Here is a 22,023-nt window from a genome sequence, read left to right as displayed (position 1 = left end):
GTCTATAAATATGTTTATGTTTTTTGAATGTATAAGACAGACGCTTGACATCCTGTGCTTCTTGAGAACTTACTAGACCTTCCCTGTAGCCAAACAAACGTTCAGCATTGAAACTGAATTTCTTTATGCAATTTTTCAGTAAATGTGAAATGAAGATTTGGATATGTAAAAGAGACTTGACTTTGCCCATTGTGAGCTTTGGAAAAATGGTACAAAACTTTGTCAAGGTTACACGTATAAAAATATGACTCATTCTCTTTTTTGTTGTGTGCTTACAGTGTCTTGTGAATATTTGAAAAAGAAATAAAGAAATTGGAAACACACACACACACACACACACACACACCCACACACACACACCATAGTCACCAATTCAAGCTCAGTCTTAATGAGACAGAGAAAAATGCTGACACAAGATAGGGGACCCAATAATATTTGCGGAAATGGACCCTCACAGGGCAAATAACCTTTTTGTGTTATTGTGTTTTCACCCAGTCACCAGCTTACTTCACAGGACATTGCTGCCAAAGCAGATTTCTTTTTGTATGCAGGTACACTCCTCACTGTATTAAAGTTGAGCTTCTTTCTCCGGCACATTAGCATACAGTGCCGGTACACATGAGACGTGAGGGATTTTATCATAGAAGAGGAGAAAATATGTTGTGTGGGGGTATTAGGAGAGGAGAGCAGAGGGAAGAGACTAGGGAATAGGCAGAGGAAAGAGGACAATGGAGAGAGAAGACGAAAATTAAATAATCAGCAGTAGAGAAATTGGGCCATTGTATCAGAAAACGTTACACAAACAGAGTATCATAGTTTGAATAACAATTAGGCGGGACGGGTGAATGGATGTTTGGTGGGTGTGTGTGTGTGTGTATTCCTTTTTATTTGGGAAGAGAGAATATCATACATTGGTTATAGAATCTGTTCTTGGTGTTTCACAAGGACTTTCATTATTACATAGTAATCTGGTTATCAGCAATATTCCTAAAGTAAGAGACGATTCCTGAAACCACCTTACCCATTTGAAACCGCAAAATGACAGCAGAGGTTTTTGTTGTTGTTGTTGTTGTTGTGTTTAAAAAAAAACTTTGTGGAGTTCTTCTTGTGTCTCTGTAGGTTTGCTATCCCAGGTTTCTTCCATAGTCCAAAGACATGCCATTAGTGGGCTCAGGTGATTCTAAATATCCTCTAGGTGTGTATGTGAGTGTGAATGTTTGTCTGTCTCTTTGTGTGAGCCCAGACCCTGCCTCTCGCTCTACTCACTCCGGCCCTCTGGAAGATGGATGGAATCTGACACTAGCACTAATTACAAATATAATATATAACTACTATATGCTTAAGTAAACAATACAAATGGAATGTATGTGGAAAACCAAATCAAAATCAGAGAAACTGCAACAAAGTAGAGATTTAAAAAAAAAAAAAAAGGCATGAGAGAGGAAAAGATGGAAAACAAATGCACATTATCTTATGATCTGCTCAGTGAACATAAAAGGAACCTTTTCACTTTAGACCATCAAAATTCACAGATAGTAAAAAACAAACACATAAGTGATTTCTATGCTAACATGTAAACATGTAAATGAGCCAAGAACAGTTACCTTCAAGTGGGCGTAAACATGTGCATCCATATGCATACAGGTCTTAAGAGATAAATATGTGTAGGTTAGCTCTGTCATATAATGTGGATTATTGAACAGGCTAGGTAGCATATAATATGAAACTCAGTTTCCCAGCACTCCCCTTAGGTTTTGTCTTATTGTATTTGTTTATATGTGGGCTTCTGTATCCCAGATATCATTTATTTATAGACCCCTAGAGCTATGTGTATATGTGAGAGGTAAAGTGTATGTGCAAGGACTTATAGCTTTTAGTCACTGTTTAATAAACCAAGTCCGTCAGTCACATTTATTACCAATGACATATCTCCTAAATTACTTTCAGCTTTGGTACATTGACCTTATTGCCATGGTGGCCAGTTTGAACTGGCAATAGCAATTTAGACTAACCACCTTGATGAGACAGAATGTTACAGAACTTCAGTAAACTAAAACTCAGTAAACTAAAAAAGTACACTGTAATGCTTTTGTTCCATCTGTATCTCCGATAACCATAAAAGTGACGATAGATGCAAGCTTAAGTCACTTCAACAAATGCTCATGGTTGTTGTTTTGTTCTGGAGTCCTACTTTCAGCTAATTTATCATTTCAAGGGCATTAAATACTGAAGTTTTGTCAGTGCTGCTGGCATCTCACATAAAGGCATAAAATGTTTGGCACTGGGCTGTTATGCACTGGATTTAAGGGTATACTGAGACAGATCTGTCACTCTCATTTGGAGTTAAACTGTGTGTCCAGAGCTCACCGTTCATATTTCTGTGTATTTCTAGGAGACATATGTAATTGTCAACTAATAAGTGACAAATTACATGAATAATATTGTTACTTTCCAAGGGATGTGTGAAAGTAACAAAACGTGTCCAGGTTGAAAAAAAAATGAGACAGGGAGGCAAAATTGTTAAATTAAAGGCTTTTATTAATTTCTATTACTAATTAAACTAAAAGAGACAGAGAAGTGGCTGTCACCTTTAAAAAAAAAAGAAGAAAAAAACCCCCAGGAGTTGTTCACTAAACTGAAAAGAAAAGCCAAAAGCTAAATGACCAAAACACACTGCTTTCAACAAAGCAGGAATACACAGCCACCGCAGATACAGCTCACAATCTGTAAAACCAACAAGGATCTAGACCAGGGGTGGGGAAACTCGAGGCCTCAAGGGCCGGTGTCCCGCAGGTTTTAGATGTGTCCTTGATCCAACACAGCTGATTTATATGGCTAAATGATGTCCTCAGCATCTGTTGAAGTTCTTCAGAGACCTGGTAATGAACTAATTGGTTGATTCAGGTGTGTTGACCAGGTTGATATCTAAAATCTGCAGGACACTGGCCCTTGAGGCCTGGAGCTTCCCACCCCTGCTCTAGACCTTACCGTTATCTCTCACCTTAAGTACTCTCTTAATTGCTGATTAGAGTCAGCTCTACAAAAAGGGTGGCACCTAAGGCAGGAAGGGTCAAATTAGCACATGCAAGTACTGTGTTTACAATTTGCCTGACTTCTCATCAATGACCTCTTTAAAAATGTTGTTTTAATCAAAACTGACATATCATTGGTATGGTATTATAAATCCTACAGAATGCTTATATTGTGTTTTCTAAAACAAATTGTGATCTTCCTATCCATTGGTCTTTTTCGGTTTCGTTTTTACACCAGATTTTAGTGCACAATTGTTGGAATATAAGCCCTGTTATCCTCAAAATTCAATATAATGGTGCCATTAGTTTTATTGAGTTGCCCCCTGAACTGCTGAATATAGCATACTGATCTGTCTTTATGTAGGTGTTTTTTTTAGATTTCATGTCCTATGATATTTTGTTTTTCCTTTTCTTTTCTTATCAAACCTGACCCTCTTATTTTTCAACCTCCTGATTCCTGTACCTCTTCTCTTTCTCATGTTGCATGTTTCACTTTCTTACTCTTATGCTTGTTTCATTTAAAACTTTCACTGTACAACTTTTCATTTTATATATATTTTTTCTCTTTCCTGTCTACATTTACTTCTCCTTGTCCACCCTAACCTCCTTCTTTCTCTCTCGCATCCTCCTTTTTCACCTTCCTCCGTTTTTATTGTTTTGAATCCTTTTTTTCACCTTCTTTTCACCTTTCTGTCTCCTTCCCAGCTTCTCCTTCTCCCTGCTCCTTCTCAGTGCAAGGAAGCAAGATGCTGCAGAGCAAATCCCTGCTGAATTCCTACTACTCAGGTACACACACATCCTCACACACTATCTGTCTTTTAATTTTACATTGAATTCCTCTTCATAACTGAACACTTTTTTTTCATTTATGACTGTGAATATCTTTGCAGTGTCCAAAGAGCCAGTTCCAGCCACAACTTCTATAGGTAAGAATTTGGATTTCTATGAGTTTCCTTTCTCAAGGCATAAATCTGATGTACTAATGTTTGCAATACACAATTTATTGCTAATTGCACTGATACATGAAGCAGAAAAAATGCATGTCTTATTTTTTGTGCTTGATCTTGAAATGAACTTGAGTCCCCTCGTACTCACACGCTAGGAGAAATGTGTCCACACACAATCACATCATTTACACAAGGACAGAATGAAATTGCAAAACCATTTTCCTGTACCTTCTTTCTGTTTTTTTCTCTTCATTTCCTCCCTCTCTTCCCTTCTGTTGGCCAGATTGACACATTCTTTGCCAAGAAGGTTGGCTCAAGCCACTGCCAAAGTGTGACGTCTGTGTATAGCTTGTCTTTGCATAAGTGAACTATTTCACACAGTCTCACACATTCTGCACATGCAAAGGATTTTACAGGAAAGTTTGTTTTATGTGATTATAGTTATCAGTCAGCTCCTAGCTCATCCTCTTCTTGCCACACCTCCTCTCGCCAGTGTTCGCGTTTTTCTCCAAATGTTCTGCTTCCACTTTCCGCTCTTTCTTTTGATTGTGGAGTTTCTCCGTTCTTTTTCACTGTTTCTATTTTTCATTTTTCACAGTGCTGTCCAAAAGCCTCCCCCATTTCTTTATAGTTTGCTAGGTACAGTAGATTGCAAATGGGTGCAGTGATTTATTGAAATGTCCGAAGATAAACATATACATGCCAAAACCAATTCTGTACAATTTTTAATAAAGAAGTCGCTTAAAAGTCAGTATTTGGCATAAGCACCTTTATTCCACCACAAAGGCAAGCCTTCTTCTAATTTCGCAAAGTAGTCTTAAAGAGTAGACTTCTTGAAGGGTTTTGTTTTGTTTTGTGTTTTTTTGTCTGCCTTGTGATCCAATCTATGTCAAGATGGTCCCACAATTCTTCCATATTAGTGAAGTCTGGGTTCTGGGGAAGCCAATCTATGACTGATGTTGTTCCATTATATGCCTTTCTATCACTCCAAAACCTTTTGCCACTTTTGAGCCCAGTTTTTGTGTAATTTGCCATTGACACCCACCATTCCATTGAGACCATTTCTGATGAGGCTTCAGCAAACTGTAGATTGATCAAGGATGATGTCAGTTCTTTGATTGCCGAGGGTGGGGGTCAAACCCCCACCCTCATTTCTTAAGGACATGAGTTTCAGATACATCTGTGTAGACAGTTTTTATGCCTGTCGTAAAATCACTGTCATAAACACCCATTTTTGAGTTGTTCCTGCCCTAAAAAAACTCACCAAAGTAGACAGTTGTAGAAAAATACAACTTTTATTCTATAGCAGTGATCCAACTTTAATATATTTGAGCTTCTTTTCTGCAGTTCATGCAGTTGGTACAGAGGTTTCTGTGCCATTTGCTGATGAACATCAAGGCATGATGAAGCCGAATGCAAAGAAATGCTTGAGCGATTTGTGCAATGGCACAAATTTGCTGTCATACATCTTCATGCTATGACATTAGTGTTTTATGGAACCATCTGTTCTTACTACAGTTCGAAAATCAAGGAATGTAAAATGAAACTTTGATCATTACTCAAAGAAAAATCCGCTACAATTAATACACAAAATATAGAAAAAAAATAGATTTCATCCAGTGAAAAAATAAATAGCAGAACTTACATATTTTTAAGGTCTAAGAAATGGAAAAAAAAAAAAGGTTTCCTGGATTTTATAAAGTTTTATCTCTTCCTGCATAAATGTCATCTGTAGTCATCATATAGCAGCAGTCTAGGTGTTGGTTGCACATCATCCTAAGCATAACAATTTAGGTTATTATCATCAACATCATTATCCAAGGTAACAAGGCAGAGTGTAGAAGAGAAAAAAGAGGAAAGAGAGAGGAATAGGAAATACAGATGTTAAAAATGGAAATAAACCAGACAATATGCAATAATAATAACCTCAATGTATTTATACATTGTAAGCATAGTGGTCAGAAGACTTCCATCATTTTACTAACTTTCTAAGATAGTTTTAAATATATTTAAAATGGCAGTGTTTTCATTATTTTCAGTCTGTAATACCCTAACTTAACTTAAAGAAATCCACATACTTTTGATGTCTTCTATCAACCATAAATTTAAAGTACAAACCAAGCAGCCTCTGTTGCAAGACAGGAAAACAATGTGAAATGTACGCTTGAACCAACCTGGCCAAGCAGACAACAAATAGTACATATCAATCGCTGAAAGACTGAATGTTAAAATACCCTTTTAATAATTGTCCTCTAGTCATACATTATCATTTTAACACTTTAATTTCTAATGAGTCCAAGAGTTCTTTTTTTCTAGGTGACTTCTAAAGGCAGCTGAACTTCAATCTATAATAAATGGATAAAAAATCATATTACTTCAAAAGTAAGATTCCCACATTTAAATACATTTCAATGCCATTCAGGCTTTTCAAAATGGATAATAGTAGCAGGAGCCTCAATGACGCTAGTGAGGATCATTTTTCAATAGCTTTCAGGAAGAGCTGAGATAGGTGCAAAGAGAGAAAGAGAAAGTTATTAAGAAGACAGTAAAAGAGACATACAGATTGAAGGATCAAAGGGAAGTAAAAGGAGCTTGAATAAATCCACTATGCAAAGAAAAGCTTTTTTTCTTTCTTTTCTTTTTTTTTTTTGCTGTGTTTTGTTTTTTTCTGGGGCAGCAGGAGGGCATGTGTGTTTAGACTCAGGCGTTTTTTTGGCTCCGCAAAGGGTATTCCATAGAAATGCACACACAACCTTGCTGTTTTTCTCCCTAAGTTTTTGTTGCAGAATATAGACAAAAATGCAAATATATAGATCAAGACTCAAGAACACATGACAAAGTTACAAATACACAGAGTACACACTCACAAATATCCATATGCACATACACCCAGCACAGTGTTAACACTGATGCGACATAAATCCTGTGGATCAGTACAAAGCCACAGCGGCATAGTGTGCATTTTATGTGCAAACACGTTTGTCTAAAAATCAATTTGTCAGACACTGATGTATGTTAAGAGGTTACGCAACACTATTCTCTGTCAGTTCACAAAGGAAGTGTCAGCCTTTTATACCCTGCCAAGGACAATCCTTTGCTGCTGTTAACACAGAAGTCGTGTTTTTTTATGGATCAGGAGCTTTCTGCGGTTAATTAGGTACACACAGTTGCACAAATACTATGACAAACACAGACGCATAGGAGCTCGAGAAAAAGACAATAAAAATCTGTATTTTAAATTCCCCTCTGCATATTCCTGCTTGCCTTTAAAAACCTTAAAGTTGGGGAAACTCAAATCAACAGAAGGTTACAGCTTCAAAATTTCAAGGCTTTGACTAAATTTGACTGAAGGCAGAACTGCATTAAAAGGGATCATTTGTTCAGTATATTAATTTGCTCCCTAAATCATGATCAGGGTCCACTTTTTTTATGTGATCAGTGTTATCAGTACAGCACAGCCTTAGTGGTTAAAAGATGACCAGAGGACACCTTTTTGGCCCTGGTAGAAGTAGCACATTACTATAGGTAACTGTAAATATGTCAGGTTTTGGGGTATTTTTATTAGTACCTTTTCTACTCTTACTATATATATATATATATATATATATATATATATATATATATATATATATATATATATATATATATACTACTGCTAAAACATTTGCTAATAAGGACACGATATAAGTTGCAGGCGATCCAAGTGCCAGTGTCCTATGACAACCATTATTGGTTAAAAAGTTTTACATGCATGTAAGTGCATGCATGGGATCTATAGGATTATAATTGTTTTAATTGATATCTAATTAATTCCATGGTCAAATAGCTGAGGGTTAATTCCTTTTTGAGACTGATTTTTGACTATAAGACTGATTGAAATGGACTGGTATCATCTGCATCCTTTGTTGTAGTATATATCTCTGTTTTTGACTGAATTCATAAGTGGAACACTATTACTAATAATACTTTCAAGATCCATACGTTATGGCGTTTAAGTTTAGAGCTAGGTTCTTCCATTTTAATGAACAATTTAAAGTCCCTTAAAAAGCTGCTGTGATTGAAAAGGGCCAATACATACGAGTGAAGGATATCTTTGTTCAAAAAAAGATACACAGGAAAAGTGATGAAAAGATTTTGAGCAAACTAACATAATGAAAAGATGAGAATCCTTGATTTTTTTTTCAGTGCATATTTTACTGAAAGAAACGATTCAGTCCAAAGACCTTGTTGACGTGACATTTTCCAAAAAAATATTTTGCAGTGCAAGTAAGTAGAACACTTAACAGCAACTGTGCTGCTGGCACAATGAAAGTTGATGATCGTCCAGAGTTACCACCTGTGCAAAGAGCACATATTTTCTATCTACAGCCCTGCTCGTATTGGTAATATCTCTTCTTTTTTTTTTCCAACCATATTACTGAGGGCCAATTATTTTCCCAGTCCAGTTCAGCATAGCATCAGGCTGCATGTAAGGTGATTATGGCTAATGGTAGTCATTTTGTTTGGCCATAATGTGGCACTGCTGGGTAATTGAAGGTGAGTGCAGGGTTGAGAGAAGGCTTTTCTAAACCTTATGCTCTTAAGGCAGATTGAACCTCTGTGCTCTTTTTCAGCCACATCTTGACTGCCTGCTTACACAGCTTATATTCAAGTCTACTGGTCTCTCAGACATACTTCCTTTTGACTGAGGAGCCACAGCTAAACCCAGCATACCAGACCTTTTCGGCAGTTAGTTGGCTCAGTTTGCTTTAATGACTGGGATCCTTTTCAGTTTTTTATTTTCTTCATTCAGTAAGGCTTAGTGTGAAAGGGTATAGGAACATACTAAAAATACCAATATAAAAAAAAAAAATGGTTTCAGATGAAAATGCAATGAGCAAATGAAAATGCATAGTAGGAATATCTCCAGGATTTATTTTATTTTATTTTATTTATTTTTCTTGGCATTCTGAAGAAACTAGGTTGAGGTGTCTGGAGCCCTTATCCTTATCAGGATCAGGGGGTACATCATGGACAGGTCACCAATGATGGTACATGTCTAACACAGATACAGACAACCATTCGCACTCACATTCACAGCTATGGGCAATTTATAGTCACCAATAACCTAACCCCACTAATTGCATGTCTGGACTGTGGGAGGAAACTGGAGTACCTGGAGAGAATCCACGCAAACATGTGGAGAACGTGCAAACTCCACAGAGAAAGGGCCTAGTGAGATTAAATCTGTATTTTTTTCTTATATTAACAAAACCCCCAACAAACCTCTTTGCTACCATATTGCATTTTCAGATTCGTAGGTTGGATTCAAGAATGTGTTGGCTTATTATTTTTAGTAATAATATTATTAGTAGTAGTGGTTTCTTATATCAGGAGTAACTGACAAACATGTGATTTTTGACAGCTTTGAAATGGAGACATTTAACTAGTATAACTCACATATTATTAGCTTTAATTTTTATTTCAATGCATCAGGCAAAAGTCATCAATACTAACAAACTGAATAACAGTACACAGCAAACTGGCAAACAAGGATCTGAAGTTGATGCTCCTTTTTCTGGAAAGAGAAGTAGGAGAAGCTTTCTGGCCACCTGTTTCTTTCTCTCTCAGTTGCTAACTTGCTAAGATAAGACTCAATTTTTGTTAAATAAGAAATTCTCATGAAGCAAAATATTCTGTGTGCTGACTTCACAGATCACAGTTTAAGTAACTCATGTACAAACAAACACCCACCCACACACAGTTATCTCTGTTTGACTATGGTGTCTCTATGTTACAAAGAGGCAGGCTTTCGTGCACATACACACACAGTTATGAGGAGTTTGTGAATAAGTGATTTCTGGCCTTGTGTCATGAGAAGGGAGGTGAAATGAGGTAAACCGCTGGGATACTGTCTAGACCAGATGATCTCTGTGACCCGCAGTAGATATACATTCTGCTGGTGCTCTTTCTCTTCCGTCATTTATCGCCCTTTATTTCCCTTTCCTTCTCCATTTTTGTTTTTTTGTCATTCTTTTCATCTCTTCTTTTCTGGATTTCAAAGTCTTCTAAGCTGATTTTGTAATCACAATCAGCGAACTGCACTTTAATTAATGACATGATGCTTATATAAGAAATATATTCAATTTTTTTCTCCCCTGTCATTTTTATCCTTTGTCGCTCATCACTCAGACCCACTAAGGCTTTAAAAAAGTATGCATCCACGCACTTGGCATGTCATAAGGTGATAGACATGGAAATACTGCCAGTCCATCACAGGGCTAACATACAGAGGCAGGCAACCACATACTCTCGCATGCATGCCAAGAGCCAGTTTGGAAGGAGGACTGTGGCAGGAGGAAACCTGCACAGGGTGTTACACCCCGGCCTAGGCAACCGGAGTGCAACACGAAAAAAGTAAAAATAAAGAAAAAAAAAAAACACACACACACAAAAAAACCCCACTAAAGCTCACCACCAAAATCCCAAAACGAAAGTATCGACAAATCTATTTACAACAAACTATTTATTTACAACAAAACACCAAACTATTTACAACACGGGGGAGCTCGCGACCATGACACACTGAAACACAGGGTTTAAATACCTAGAGGGAGCAATCAGGAAAATGGACAACAAGAGGGAAACACAGCTGGGGCAACTCAGAACTGACGAGACAGGGAAACGTAATCTGAAAAGACTAAGATAACACAGACTTTCAAAGTAAAACAGGAAACACATAACAGTCACGCCAAAAACAACACACTGACAACACCGAAACGTAACAGTTCCCCCCACCCAAAAATCAAACATTTAACACCAAGTGAAAAGTTTGATCCAGACAGACGAAGCCGACGAAGGCTGGAGCGGTCCCTCGGACCCTCCAGCGAAGGCGGATGAAGGCTGGAGCGGTCCCACGGACCCTCCAGCGACGACAAAGGCTGGGGCGGTCCCCGGACCCCCCAGCGAAGGCAATCCCGGACGAGCCCCCATATGTTACACCCCGGCCTAGGCAACTGGAGTGCAACACGAAAAAAGTAAAAATAAAGAAAAAAAAAAACCACACACAAAAAACCCCCACTAAAGCTCACCACCAAAATCCCGAAACGAAAGTATCGACAAATCTATTTACAACAAACTATTTATTTACAACAAAACACCAAACTATTTACAACACGGGGGAGATCGCGACCATGACACACTGAAACACAGGGTTTAAATACCTAGAGGGAGCAATCAGGAAAATGGACAACAAGAGGGAAACACAGCTGGGGCAACTCAGAACTGACGAGACAGGGAAACGTAAACTGAAAAGACTAAGATAACACAGACTTTCAAAGTAAAACAGGAAACACATAACAGTCACGCCAAAAACAACACACTGACAACACCGAAACGTAACAAGGGGCACATGTAAACTACATAACAACAGTGCTAACCCCTCTGTCATCAGAATCAGAAAGGGTTTTATTGCCAAATGTTGAGCAGGTTTACAACATTAGGAAATTGCTGTGGTGCGTAGTGCAAACATACTGTCATAAACGCTTAAATAGATATAAAAATAAGAATAAGAATAAGAATTAAAAGTGCTAAGTAGATAGATATATACATGAGTGCAGGTGGTGATCAATGCCAAACATGGTTTGAAAACTGCTATTCACAAACGCTGTCCATCTAATCTGACTGAGCTGGAGCTGTTTTGCAAAGAAGAATGGGCAAGAATTTCAGTCTCTAGATGTGCAAAGCTGGTAGAGACAGACCCTAAAAGACTGGCAGCTGTAATTGCAGCAAAAGGTGGTTCTACAAAGTATTGACTCAGAGGGCTGAATAATTACGCACATCCCACTTTTCAGTTATTTATTTGTAAAAAATGTTTGGAATCATGTATGATTTTCGTTCCACTTCTCACGTCTACACCACTTTGTGTTAGTCTTTCACGTGGAATTCCAATAAAATTGATTCATGTTTGTGGCTTTAATGTGACAAAATGTGGAAAAGTTCAAGTGAGCCGAATACTTTTGCAAGCCACTGTATGTGTACCCTCTTCCCTTCAAGGCCAATTTTACTATACATCGTTTGTTGACTGGCAGACATATTAGGGCTCAAGGGATCTCTTTATTTCTTTTCATTTTCCACTCTTTCATCCGCTGATTGCTGTCTGCATTTCTATCATTTTTTTTGCTTTCCATTTCATCCCTCCTCCCCTGGACAGCTCAGTTGCACTTGTATTTTCCATCTTTTATGTTAACGGCTTACTGTTCTTCTGCCGGCTATAATGTGTTTCAAATATCTGAGCAATTTTTCATCCATACCGAAGAGAATTTCACTGGCCAGGCTGTGCAGCAGTGAAATAGAGTTGAACTTGACCTTGTGCTTCATTGAAAGAAATAAAGAGGAAGAGAACTAAAGAGATAAACTTACCAGCCACAGCTTTCTCGCTTTTTTAAAATGCTCGCTGCTAAGATTTCTGTCTCCAAACTGCATGAGAGTGTTTCCAGCTCTTAAACTTTAGTGCTGTAATGTTTGCAGAATGTGTTATTTGCATTTTAAGAACCTGTGCATTTACAAAGACATGCCTGATTTAACAGATGTTTCTTCATGCTAGGATGTGTAGCTAGAAGAAAACGATTGAATCATGGTAGGCATATTTAAAATGAAATGCTGTATTTAATGAATGTAAAATGAGTTGCATCATTACGTTGTAACGCGGAACAGTGGACTACGATAGGGATAGAATAAAGCAAGAATGGCATGTCTGCTACTTATTTCCAACTACAAATGTCCAAGTAGAAAATAATGGTTATATTTTATAGTGTGTATTGTTTAGCATAATTTCAATTTCCGTTTGAATAATAGTTTGCCTACTCTAATTACAGTGACTGTGCCTGTGTTGGCCGATGCATGCCCAGTGAATAAAAGCAGAATTAGATTTTTTATTTCTCTGTAAATACAGATATTCGGTTGCTGCTAATAAAGCCACTTCTTTCATATTACTTGGAAAAAAATATTGTGGATGACAGTCATTTTTGTGAGGCCAAACCACGGGCATACAAAAAATCCTAACTGACTGTGAGATATAATTTAAAGCAATCTAAATTTATAATATGCAGTATATAATGAACATAGTGGTGGTCATGCCTGTGATATTTAATTGCACATACTGTAACAAAAAGGCCAAGCTTTTAATCCTGGAAGACTACAGCGCTAAATGGGAACATTTTGCCTCTCTTTGAAAAAGGGTATACAATATAGATTTAAAGGCAGAAAGATGGGCACACTAGTTTTGAAGATGGAGTTAAGTGCTAACACAGTGATACTTTGACTCGAAGTCATCCATAACTGAGTCTTAATAAAGTCACAGGGTGGGAGGAGGGAACTTTATATAGCACACTGCCAAGCATGAAGGACTGCATTAACATACACACTCACCGACAGCATAAACGGCCTTCACACACACGCATTCACACACACCTCACTCAAATCAATCCCTCTCTCTCACACTGTCAACACACACTAGCTGTGCACACCCAGCTCCGTCCTTATATCTGTCTGTCACACACATACAACCTTGTGCCTGTGGGGTCAATAAATCTCCCCATTAGCATTGAGATGTCTTCATCAATAGTCAGTGTTGTGGAGCTACTGCTATGACTCTATTTCATGCCTGGCTTAATGCATATTTGACCTTGGTGAGTTTAACATGTACGCACACGTGCATGCGCCTACAGACGCGCACGCATGCACACACACACACACACACATGCAAAACAGCGAGTACTGAAAGGTACATACACATCCATTTACAGTATATAAAATTAAAATTATTTTGTCCTGAGCACGCATACCCAAATACGACCTTGTGAAAGACCTGCCCAGCAGCTTCAGTCTTCATTATTTAGTTTCTGGAAAACCTTAAAACTATTATTAAATTTAAAGTGAAACATTAACATGCACATAGTTATTTCAAGAAAACATATTCAAAACATGGCCATAAAAAACATAACGGAACACAGCCGACAAATCATTAAGTGCAAAAGATTCGTAAGGTGGGACTGAAGACAGCTATGAAGAGGGGAAAGGCAGTTGGTATAGATGACATACCTGTGGAGGCACAGAGATGTCTAGGAAAGAAGGCAGTGACTGTTTTGCCTGTCTGAAATAGAGATGTGGTGTTTTATTTGATAGTGTTGATAGAGAAATACAGAGAAAGTCAGATGGAGTTGCACTGTGTCTTTGAGGATCTAGAGAAAGTATATGATAGGGAAGAGAGGAACTGTGAGGAAGTGAGCAATGGCAGAGTATGTGAGGGTCGTGCAGGACACGTATGAGGACAGCAAGACAGTGGTGAGGTGTGTGGTTGGAGTAACAGATAGGTGTAAGGTGGGGGTGGGATAACATGGCTCTGCTCTGAGTCCCTTCTTGTTTGCTACGGTGATGGACAAGTTGACAGATGAGGTCAGGAAAGAGTCTCCATGGACTTTGATGTTTGCAGATGACACTGTGGTCTGTAATTAGAGTAGGGCACAGGTGGAAAAGGGTGGAGGTATGCACCTACGAAGAGGAATGAAATAGGGCTGGGCAAAACAATTATTTTCCTAATTGATGAATCTAGCGAATAATTTTTCAGTCCAATTCTATTTTGATTTGATTATCGATTATCTCCCCATTATTTGACTTGTATAGCAATTTCACATTTACTAACTTATGTATCTCAATGAAAAACACAAATTTCTTCATTTGAATACCTTTTAATAAAAACATTGCAAAATAAAGTTGTAGTAGTAGTACAATCTTATATTAGAGATAGCATTTAACAAGAAATGAAATGTGCAAACATATATAAAATTAGAAAAATTAAAAGCATCCATCCATCTTCATCCGCTTTATCCGAGGCCAGGTCGCGGGGGCAGCAGCCTAAGCAAAGAGGCCCAGACCTCCCTCTCCCCAGCCACCTCCTCCAGCTTATCCGGGGGAATACCAAGGCATTCCCAGGCCAGCCGAGAGATATAATCTCTCCAGCGCGAACCAAGCTCTTGCAACGGTTGTATAGGGATCGAATGGCCCGTAACAATGGGCCAGACACCCCATACTCCCGCAACACCTCCCACAGGACACCCCGAGGGACACGGTCGAATGCCTTCTCCAAGTCCACAAAACACATGTAGACTGGTTGGGCAAACTCCCATGCACCCTCAAGTATCCTCGAGAGGATAAAGAGCTGGTCCAGTGTTCCGCGACCAGGACGAAAACCGCATTGTTCCTCCTGTATCCGAGGTTCGACTAGCGGATGAACTCTTCTTTCCAGCACCCTGGCATAGACTTTCCCAGGGAGGCTGAGGAGTGTGATCCCCCTGTAGTTGGAACAAACCCTCCGGTCCCCCTTCTTAAAGATGGGGACCACCACCCCGGTCTGCCAGTCCACAGGTACTGCCCCTGATCTCCACGCAACATTGCAGAGGCGTGTCAACCAGGACAGCCCTACAACGTCCAGAGCCTTCAGGAACTCGGGGCGGACCTCATCAACACCAGGGGCTCTGCCACCAAGGAGTTGTTTAACTGCCTCAGTGACCTCGTCCCCGGAAATTGGCGGGTCATTCCCCTCATCCCCAGACTCTGCTTCCTCCTCGGAAGACGTGTCAGTGGGATTAAGGATGTCCTCGAAGTATTCCTTCCACCGCCTGACAATTTTCTCAGTCGACGTCAGCAGCGCTCTGCCAGCACTATACAATGTGCAGGTAGAGCACCGCTTTCCCCTCCTGAGACGCCTGACGGTTTGCCAGAATCTCTTCGAGGCAGTCCGAAAATCTTTTTCCATGGCCTCTCCAAACTCCTCCCACACCCGAGTTTTTGCTTCAGCCACTGCCCGAGCCGCATTCCGCTTGGCCTGTCGATACCTGTCGGCTGCCTCCGGAGTCCCACAGGCTAACCAAGCCCGATAGGACTCCTTCTTCAGCCTGGTGGCTCCCTTCACCTCTGGTGTCCACCATTTGGTTCGGGGATTACCACCACGGCAGGCACCAACCACCTTGCGGCCGCAGCTCAATGCAGCAGCTTCGGCAATGGAGTGGCTGAACATGGTCCATTCGGACTCAATGTCCCCAGTCTCCCTCGGAATGCTGTTGAAGCTCTGCCGGAGGTGTGCGTTGAAGATCTCTCGGACTGGGGCCTCTGCTAGACGTTCCCAGCACACCCTCACTACGCGTTTAGGTGCACCAGGTCTGTCCAGCGTCCTCCCCCGCCACCTGATCCAACTCACCACCAGGTGGTGATCAGTTGACAGCTCAGCCCCTCTCTTTACCTGAGTGTCCAGAACATATGGTCGCAGGTCTGGTGATACGATTACAAAATCGATCATCGACCTACGGCCTAGAGTGTCCTGGTGCCACGTGCACTTATGGACACTTTTATGTTCGAACAGGGTGTTCGTTATGGCCAAATTGTGATTAGCACAGAAGTCCAATAACAAAGCACCGCTCGGGTTCAGATCAGGGAGGCCGTTCCTCCCAATCACGCCCCTCCAGGTCTCGCTGTCGTTACCCACGTGAGCATTGAAGTCTCCCAGCAGGACAACAGAGTCTCCACCTTCCACCTTCCTGCACCCCCCCCCCCCCCCCCCCCCCCCAGGGACTCTAAGAAGGCTGGGTACTCCGAACTGCCACTCGGCGCATAAGCGCAGATGACAGTCAGGACCCATTCCCCGACCCTAGGGCGCAGGGAACAAACCCTCTCGTCCACCGGGAAAAACCCCAACGTACCGGCAGCAAGCCGAGGAGATATTAGAATATCCACCCCAGCCCGCCGCCTCTCACCAGGGGCAACTCCAGACTGAGACAGAGTCCAGCCCCTCTCCAGGAGACTGGTTCCAGAGCCCGAGCCATGCATAGAGGTGAGCCCGACTATTTCTAGCCGGTACCTCTCAACCTCACGCACTAACTCAGGCTCCTTCCCCACCAGAGAGGTGACATTCCATGTCCCTATTGCCAGTCCGCCAGGGCCTCCGCTCCTGGCCGCCACCCGGCACACAATGCACCCAACCCCTATGGCGCCTCCTGCGGGTGGTGGGCCTGCGGGAGGATGGGCCCATGTCTCCTGTTCGGGCTGTGCTCCTCTTCGGGCTGTGCCCGGCCGGGCCCCATGGACTAAGGCCCGGCCACCAGACGCTCGCCCTCGGGTACCCTCCCCGGGCCTGGCTCCAGGGCGGGGCCCCGGTAACCCTATCCCGGACAGGGTAAACTGTTCCCTCGATATTCTTTTCATAAGGGTCTTCTGAATCGCTCTTTGTCTGGTCCCTCACCCAGGACCAATTTGCCATGGGAGACCCTACCAGGGGGCAAAAGTCCCCAGACAACATAGCCCCTGGGATCCCTGGGACACACAAACCCCTCCACCACGATAAGGTAGCGATTCAAGGAGGAGCAAAACATTTAAAATAATTAGCAGCAATGGTGTCTTTAAACAAACAAAATGTAACATTCACTTTGCTTTCTGAAAAAAAGTGCTCTTCATTCACAAACAAAATCCATTTTGTTGCAGTTTTTCACGTTTGTTTCGTGTTGCCGCTACTCGCTGCCGCCATGTCTGTTTTGAAAGTGACGACGCATCGACGCACATTTTTTTACGTCGACGTATTTTACGTGTCGACGTAATCGATTACATTGACGCGTCGTCCCAGCCCTAGAATGAAAGTCAATAGAAGGAAAGAGCAAGAAAGAATATATGTGTGTGAATGGGAAAGAGACGAGTGGAAATGTGCACATGCAAAAAATAAAGTCAAGGCAAATGAGTGTCAATACTTGGGGTCAACCGTCCAAAGCAACTGACAAGAGAGGTGAAGAAGGTTGCTAGGCAGGATGGAGTAGGTAGAGAGGTTATTTGGGGTTATTTTGGGGTTGAGAGTGAAAGTGAAGTTTTACAAGATGGTAGAGAGACACGTAATCATTTATGGTTTTGGGACAGTGGCACTAATAGAGTTGAAAACTTAGTATATCAGACCGAGATGGGTTGTACATGTGCAGAGAAGGGAAAGTGGATATAATGAACAAAAATGTTGCATATGGAGCTGCCAGGTAGGACAAGAAGAGCAAGGCTTCAAAGCAGGCTGCTGGTTGTAGAGGATATGCAGAGGGCTGGTGTGACAGAGAGGATGGTAGGGATAGGATGATGGAGGAAGATGAGCTGCTGTGTTGACCCCTAAAGGGAGCAGCCAGAAAAAGAAGAGTCATGCCGTTTCACATTACAACCCACAAAAGTGAGACAGAACAGTTGAGACTGAAAGTATCGGCATATAAGCCATGTTACCCCATCACTCAACAAAATGTTTATTTATTAAAGCTATGGTGAGAAGATATCACAGCTCAGATAATCTGACACAGACGTCACACAACAAATTCAGTTTCTTTCTTCTCTTTTTTTCATACTGTCCTTTACTCCTCTCACTATTGCTTTTTACTCAGTATACATGCAACCCCAATTCCAAAAAATCAGGACAGTGGGAAACATAAATCGAGATGTGTTGTTACCATCAAATTTACAATGAGCAAGTACTTTTCACGAAATAGTAAAATGCCACAGTTGAAACATCTGATACGTTTTGTGTATTTATGAAATTTGCTGATTTTTACGTTCTGTTTTTATTCAACCATCCAAACGTTTCCTGAGTTGGGTTTGCAGATAGTCTTCTCTCTTTGCTCCCTCTTTTGGTGTCTTTCTGTTTTGTCCATTTGTAAATTTTCCCTTAGAGAAAATATCACGTTTTACTTGGTTGGCTGAGGTGCAAAAGGTGACTTGTACAGCTCTAAAAAGAGGAAGTAACTGCTGAAAACAAATAAAGGTTCTATTAAGTAGTCACACCGGAGCATTCTGCTTGTTTATTCTAGTGAAAAATGAATACAACAGCTATGTTTTAGGTTCCCACATCCTTGCAGATGTATTATGCCCAACCTGAAAATATAAATTGTTTGTTTTTTTGTTCCAGTCACAGCTCAGTCCCCTGAACTCTCATTTATCCCTCCACCTGTGCTCACTATTAGACACCACACATTCATCCAATGAATTCTGTCATTACCCCTAATGAGAACAGATGTTTAATTTAAGTGTCCTAGCATTCTGTTCACCAATTAGGGATAAGTTACTTAACACCTTTACTTCATAACATGTCACTTAAAGGAGGAATGATTGTTTTTTTAAGTGTCTACATATGGTACAGGGCAGAATGTCTGTACTTGGTGTAAATGTTGCTAATATCTCTGCCCGTCTCACTTCCATCTATGGCTCTCTCTCTCTAACAGATAGTAGCCAGCCTTCCCTTTCCCAGCCCTCTTTGACCCTGCAGAGTTTTCCCTATGGAGGATGCGAGTCGGTGGAGATCTCCTACCAGAGTGGTATGTGGACTGTTTTAAATAGTCCCTCAGTTAGGTGGTCCCTTTCTTTGTTTGGAGGTATAACATTGACATATCAGGTAAATACAGAAAAAAAATGTTTTCACAGCCACCTACATATTTGACAATTTGTAAAACGTACTATATATCTCAGATTTGAAAAAGAAAAAAGGAGGAAAAAACATTGCAGTCATGTAGTCGTCTAGGAGTTAAAGAGTTCTGTGTGTTCTGTTTAGTTTTTTTGAGTAAGTTTTTGTTCATTGAGCAAATTTAGGGTAATTTAGAGAATGGATCGGAATTTCTCAGAATCAGAATGAATGAACTTCATAAAGAGGGAAATGCAATTTGGTAGAACAAGTTTCAGGATCCTTGCATTAATCCATTCATCCACCCACCCACTCACCTTCCCACGTACTTGTTATTCATCTTTGTGTTTATGCACTCATTTTTCTCTCTCTCTGTAAAACGTTTCTGTTCCTGCAGGTCAGTTCCAAGCAGGCCAGTTTCAACCAGCTATTCGAGTAGCAGACCTCCTCCAACACATCACCCAGATGAAATGTGGCCAAGGCTATGGTTTTAAGGAGGAATATGAGGTGAACACACATACGCACAGGAACTTACTGAGAGTGACAGTAATGCTTCTAGTAGTAATAATGTCAAAGGTCATAGCTATAGCTTAGCAGTAGCAGTTTAGCAGTAAATTGGAAATATGAGTGGCCTCATTTGCAAAAGTAGTCTGAAATGTTCTCTCACTGTTGTTGCTGCCAAGTTGTGTGACAACTGTGTGTTGGTCTTTTTTTGTTCCTGAATAAGAGTGTGAGATTGAATTTAGTTTAATGCAAAGGCAAGTTATCAATTATTAACTCTTCATCTCATCAATATTTGAAAATTGAACAAGCAGACGCTGTAGTAAACTTTTTTCTTTGCATTTGCTGCTGCTTTTCTTTTTAATTAGTTTTTTCTGTTTTTTTTACTTAGCGAAAACCAATGCCTAATCTTTTCTCTTACATTTTCAGCAAGTTTTTCTTTAGTTTTCTTTTACTCAAACTATCAGTCTTTCCTTTATTGCTCTGCTTTGAAATACCATCCATGCTTTAATTTTTAGCATTTTCTTTCACTTCTGTTCCTCACTTTTTGCCATCAATTCTCTTTTAATGACATTCTGTTGTGCGGTCTCTTCATACACGAGTGGAGCATTATCTGTCTGTCTCTGCCGACTGTTTGTTTAGAGCACAGTTTATCACATATAGACATTTTCATAATCATTCTTTGTCACTGGCGCTCTGCCATACCCTCATTTTACTCCCAAATCCAGATTCTCAGATTTCATTCATTTATTCCACTACCAATCTATTCTTCCTTACTGTCTTTATTTTATTTTCCCTTCATTTGCCTCATCTCTGTCACTAGAAATAAATCTTTGAAAAGGCATGAGAGAGACTCTATTTTTCCTCTATCTCCTTCAACCTCCCACTCTCATAAGAATGAATATTTTCTATTACTGACTCTGCTTGCGTGTTGAAAATTGTCCCTCCGTGATACCGTACGTTATATTTTCATTTGCTTCCTGTCATTTTGGTTTAAACCCACTGATACGTTTCAGGGGAGAGCAAATGTGATTTATTGTTGAATGTGTGTATGCCTCTGTGTGTGTGCATTAGAGCGAGAGAGAGGGAGAGAGAGAAAAAGAGCTGATAGCTACCAGGTCTATCTATTTAATCTCAGAGATTAAAAGGAGACACTAGACAGCATAGAGGGCCCTAGGGCTGCTCGATTATGGCAAAAATGATAATCACGATTATTTTCACTGAAATTGAGATCACGATTATTTGACGATATTTATTTAACCCTTTAAGACCTACCATAGAACCAAGTCCACCAGAGCTTATATTATTATTTTTTTTACATGTTGTAGTGCCATTTGTGGGAGCATTTCAAGTTGCTATACATCAATACAACTGTTATAGCCCATATTTTAATAATATGTATGCATTAAGTCCATAGTAATTACATAAATTGCAAAAAAGTGCAATAAACTACAAAAAAAATTGAAAATCGCTTTTGTTTTGTTTACATATATTTCTACTTGGAGAAATTTAAGAGGTTTATCCCTCAAAACTTTAAATACAATAAAGTTGCAAAAAAATAGTTTCCCACCACAGGAAATTTATTTTGAGTGTCTTCATAGTTTTATTTTGGAGATACAGCAATTTTTATATACTGCAGGAAAAACAAAAAACAATCCTATGATGCAAATTTGCAAAGAAAACAGCATGTGCATCATTTTACTGTGGGAAGTGTTACGAACAGCTGATAGGAACGGCAAAGCGTGTTTCTGGAATATTATGTTTTTGTTCCTGCAAGCGCTTTTTATGCAATTTTTGCAAAGCTATATGTGGAACGAAACCGTGACCGAGGACAAGCTGATGGCATAAGATGTAAGTACAACTCCTCCGGTTTCATATGCAAAACAAATTATTGCGCTAGCTTACACGGTTCAGGTTCTACAGGGATTTAAAAATAGTTACGCAAAACGGAGCGTGCAGCTCTGACCGGCTTTAAAGGGTTAACAATAACTTTAAAAAAATAATATAAAATAGTGTGCAACACCACTGAAGTTTTTTTTTTTTTTTTAAACTCTCTTTTCAACCAACAGCAGTCACTCTCCAAATAACTTCTGCTTAGCTT

General features: G+C 40.1%; 1 protein-coding gene across 5 annotated transcripts in view; it reads left to right on the top strand.

Moving 5' to 3' along the window:
• ptprt (protein tyrosine phosphatase receptor type T) overlaps nucleotides 1-22,023 on the top strand; it is a 331,722-nt gene that overhangs the window by 256,495 nt on the left and 53,204 nt on the right. For all 5 annotated transcript variants that reach the window (XM_085407122.1, XM_085407121.1, XM_085407120.1 and 2 more), the window contains 4 exons: nucleotides 3,738-3,818; nucleotides 3,923-3,958; nucleotides 19,246-19,338; nucleotides 19,819-19,928. In XM_085407122.1, the coding sequence (XP_085263248.1) occupies nucleotides 3,738-3,818; nucleotides 3,923-3,958; nucleotides 19,246-19,338; nucleotides 19,819-19,928 (320 nt within the window). The remainder of the gene's footprint in view (nucleotides 1-3,737; nucleotides 3,819-3,922; nucleotides 3,959-19,245; nucleotides 19,339-19,818; nucleotides 19,929-22,023) is intronic.

The sequence above is a fragment of the Rhamphochromis longiceps genome, linkage group LG5 (genome assembly GCF_057381845.1).
Source record: "Rhamphochromis longiceps isolate RC_006_pf linkage group LG5, R_longiceps_female_GT1.1, whole genome shotgun sequence".
Classification (NCBI taxonomy): Eukaryota; Metazoa; Chordata; class Actinopteri; order Cichliformes; family Cichlidae; genus Rhamphochromis; species Rhamphochromis longiceps.
This window is presented reverse-complemented; position numbering and strand designations above follow the sequence as displayed.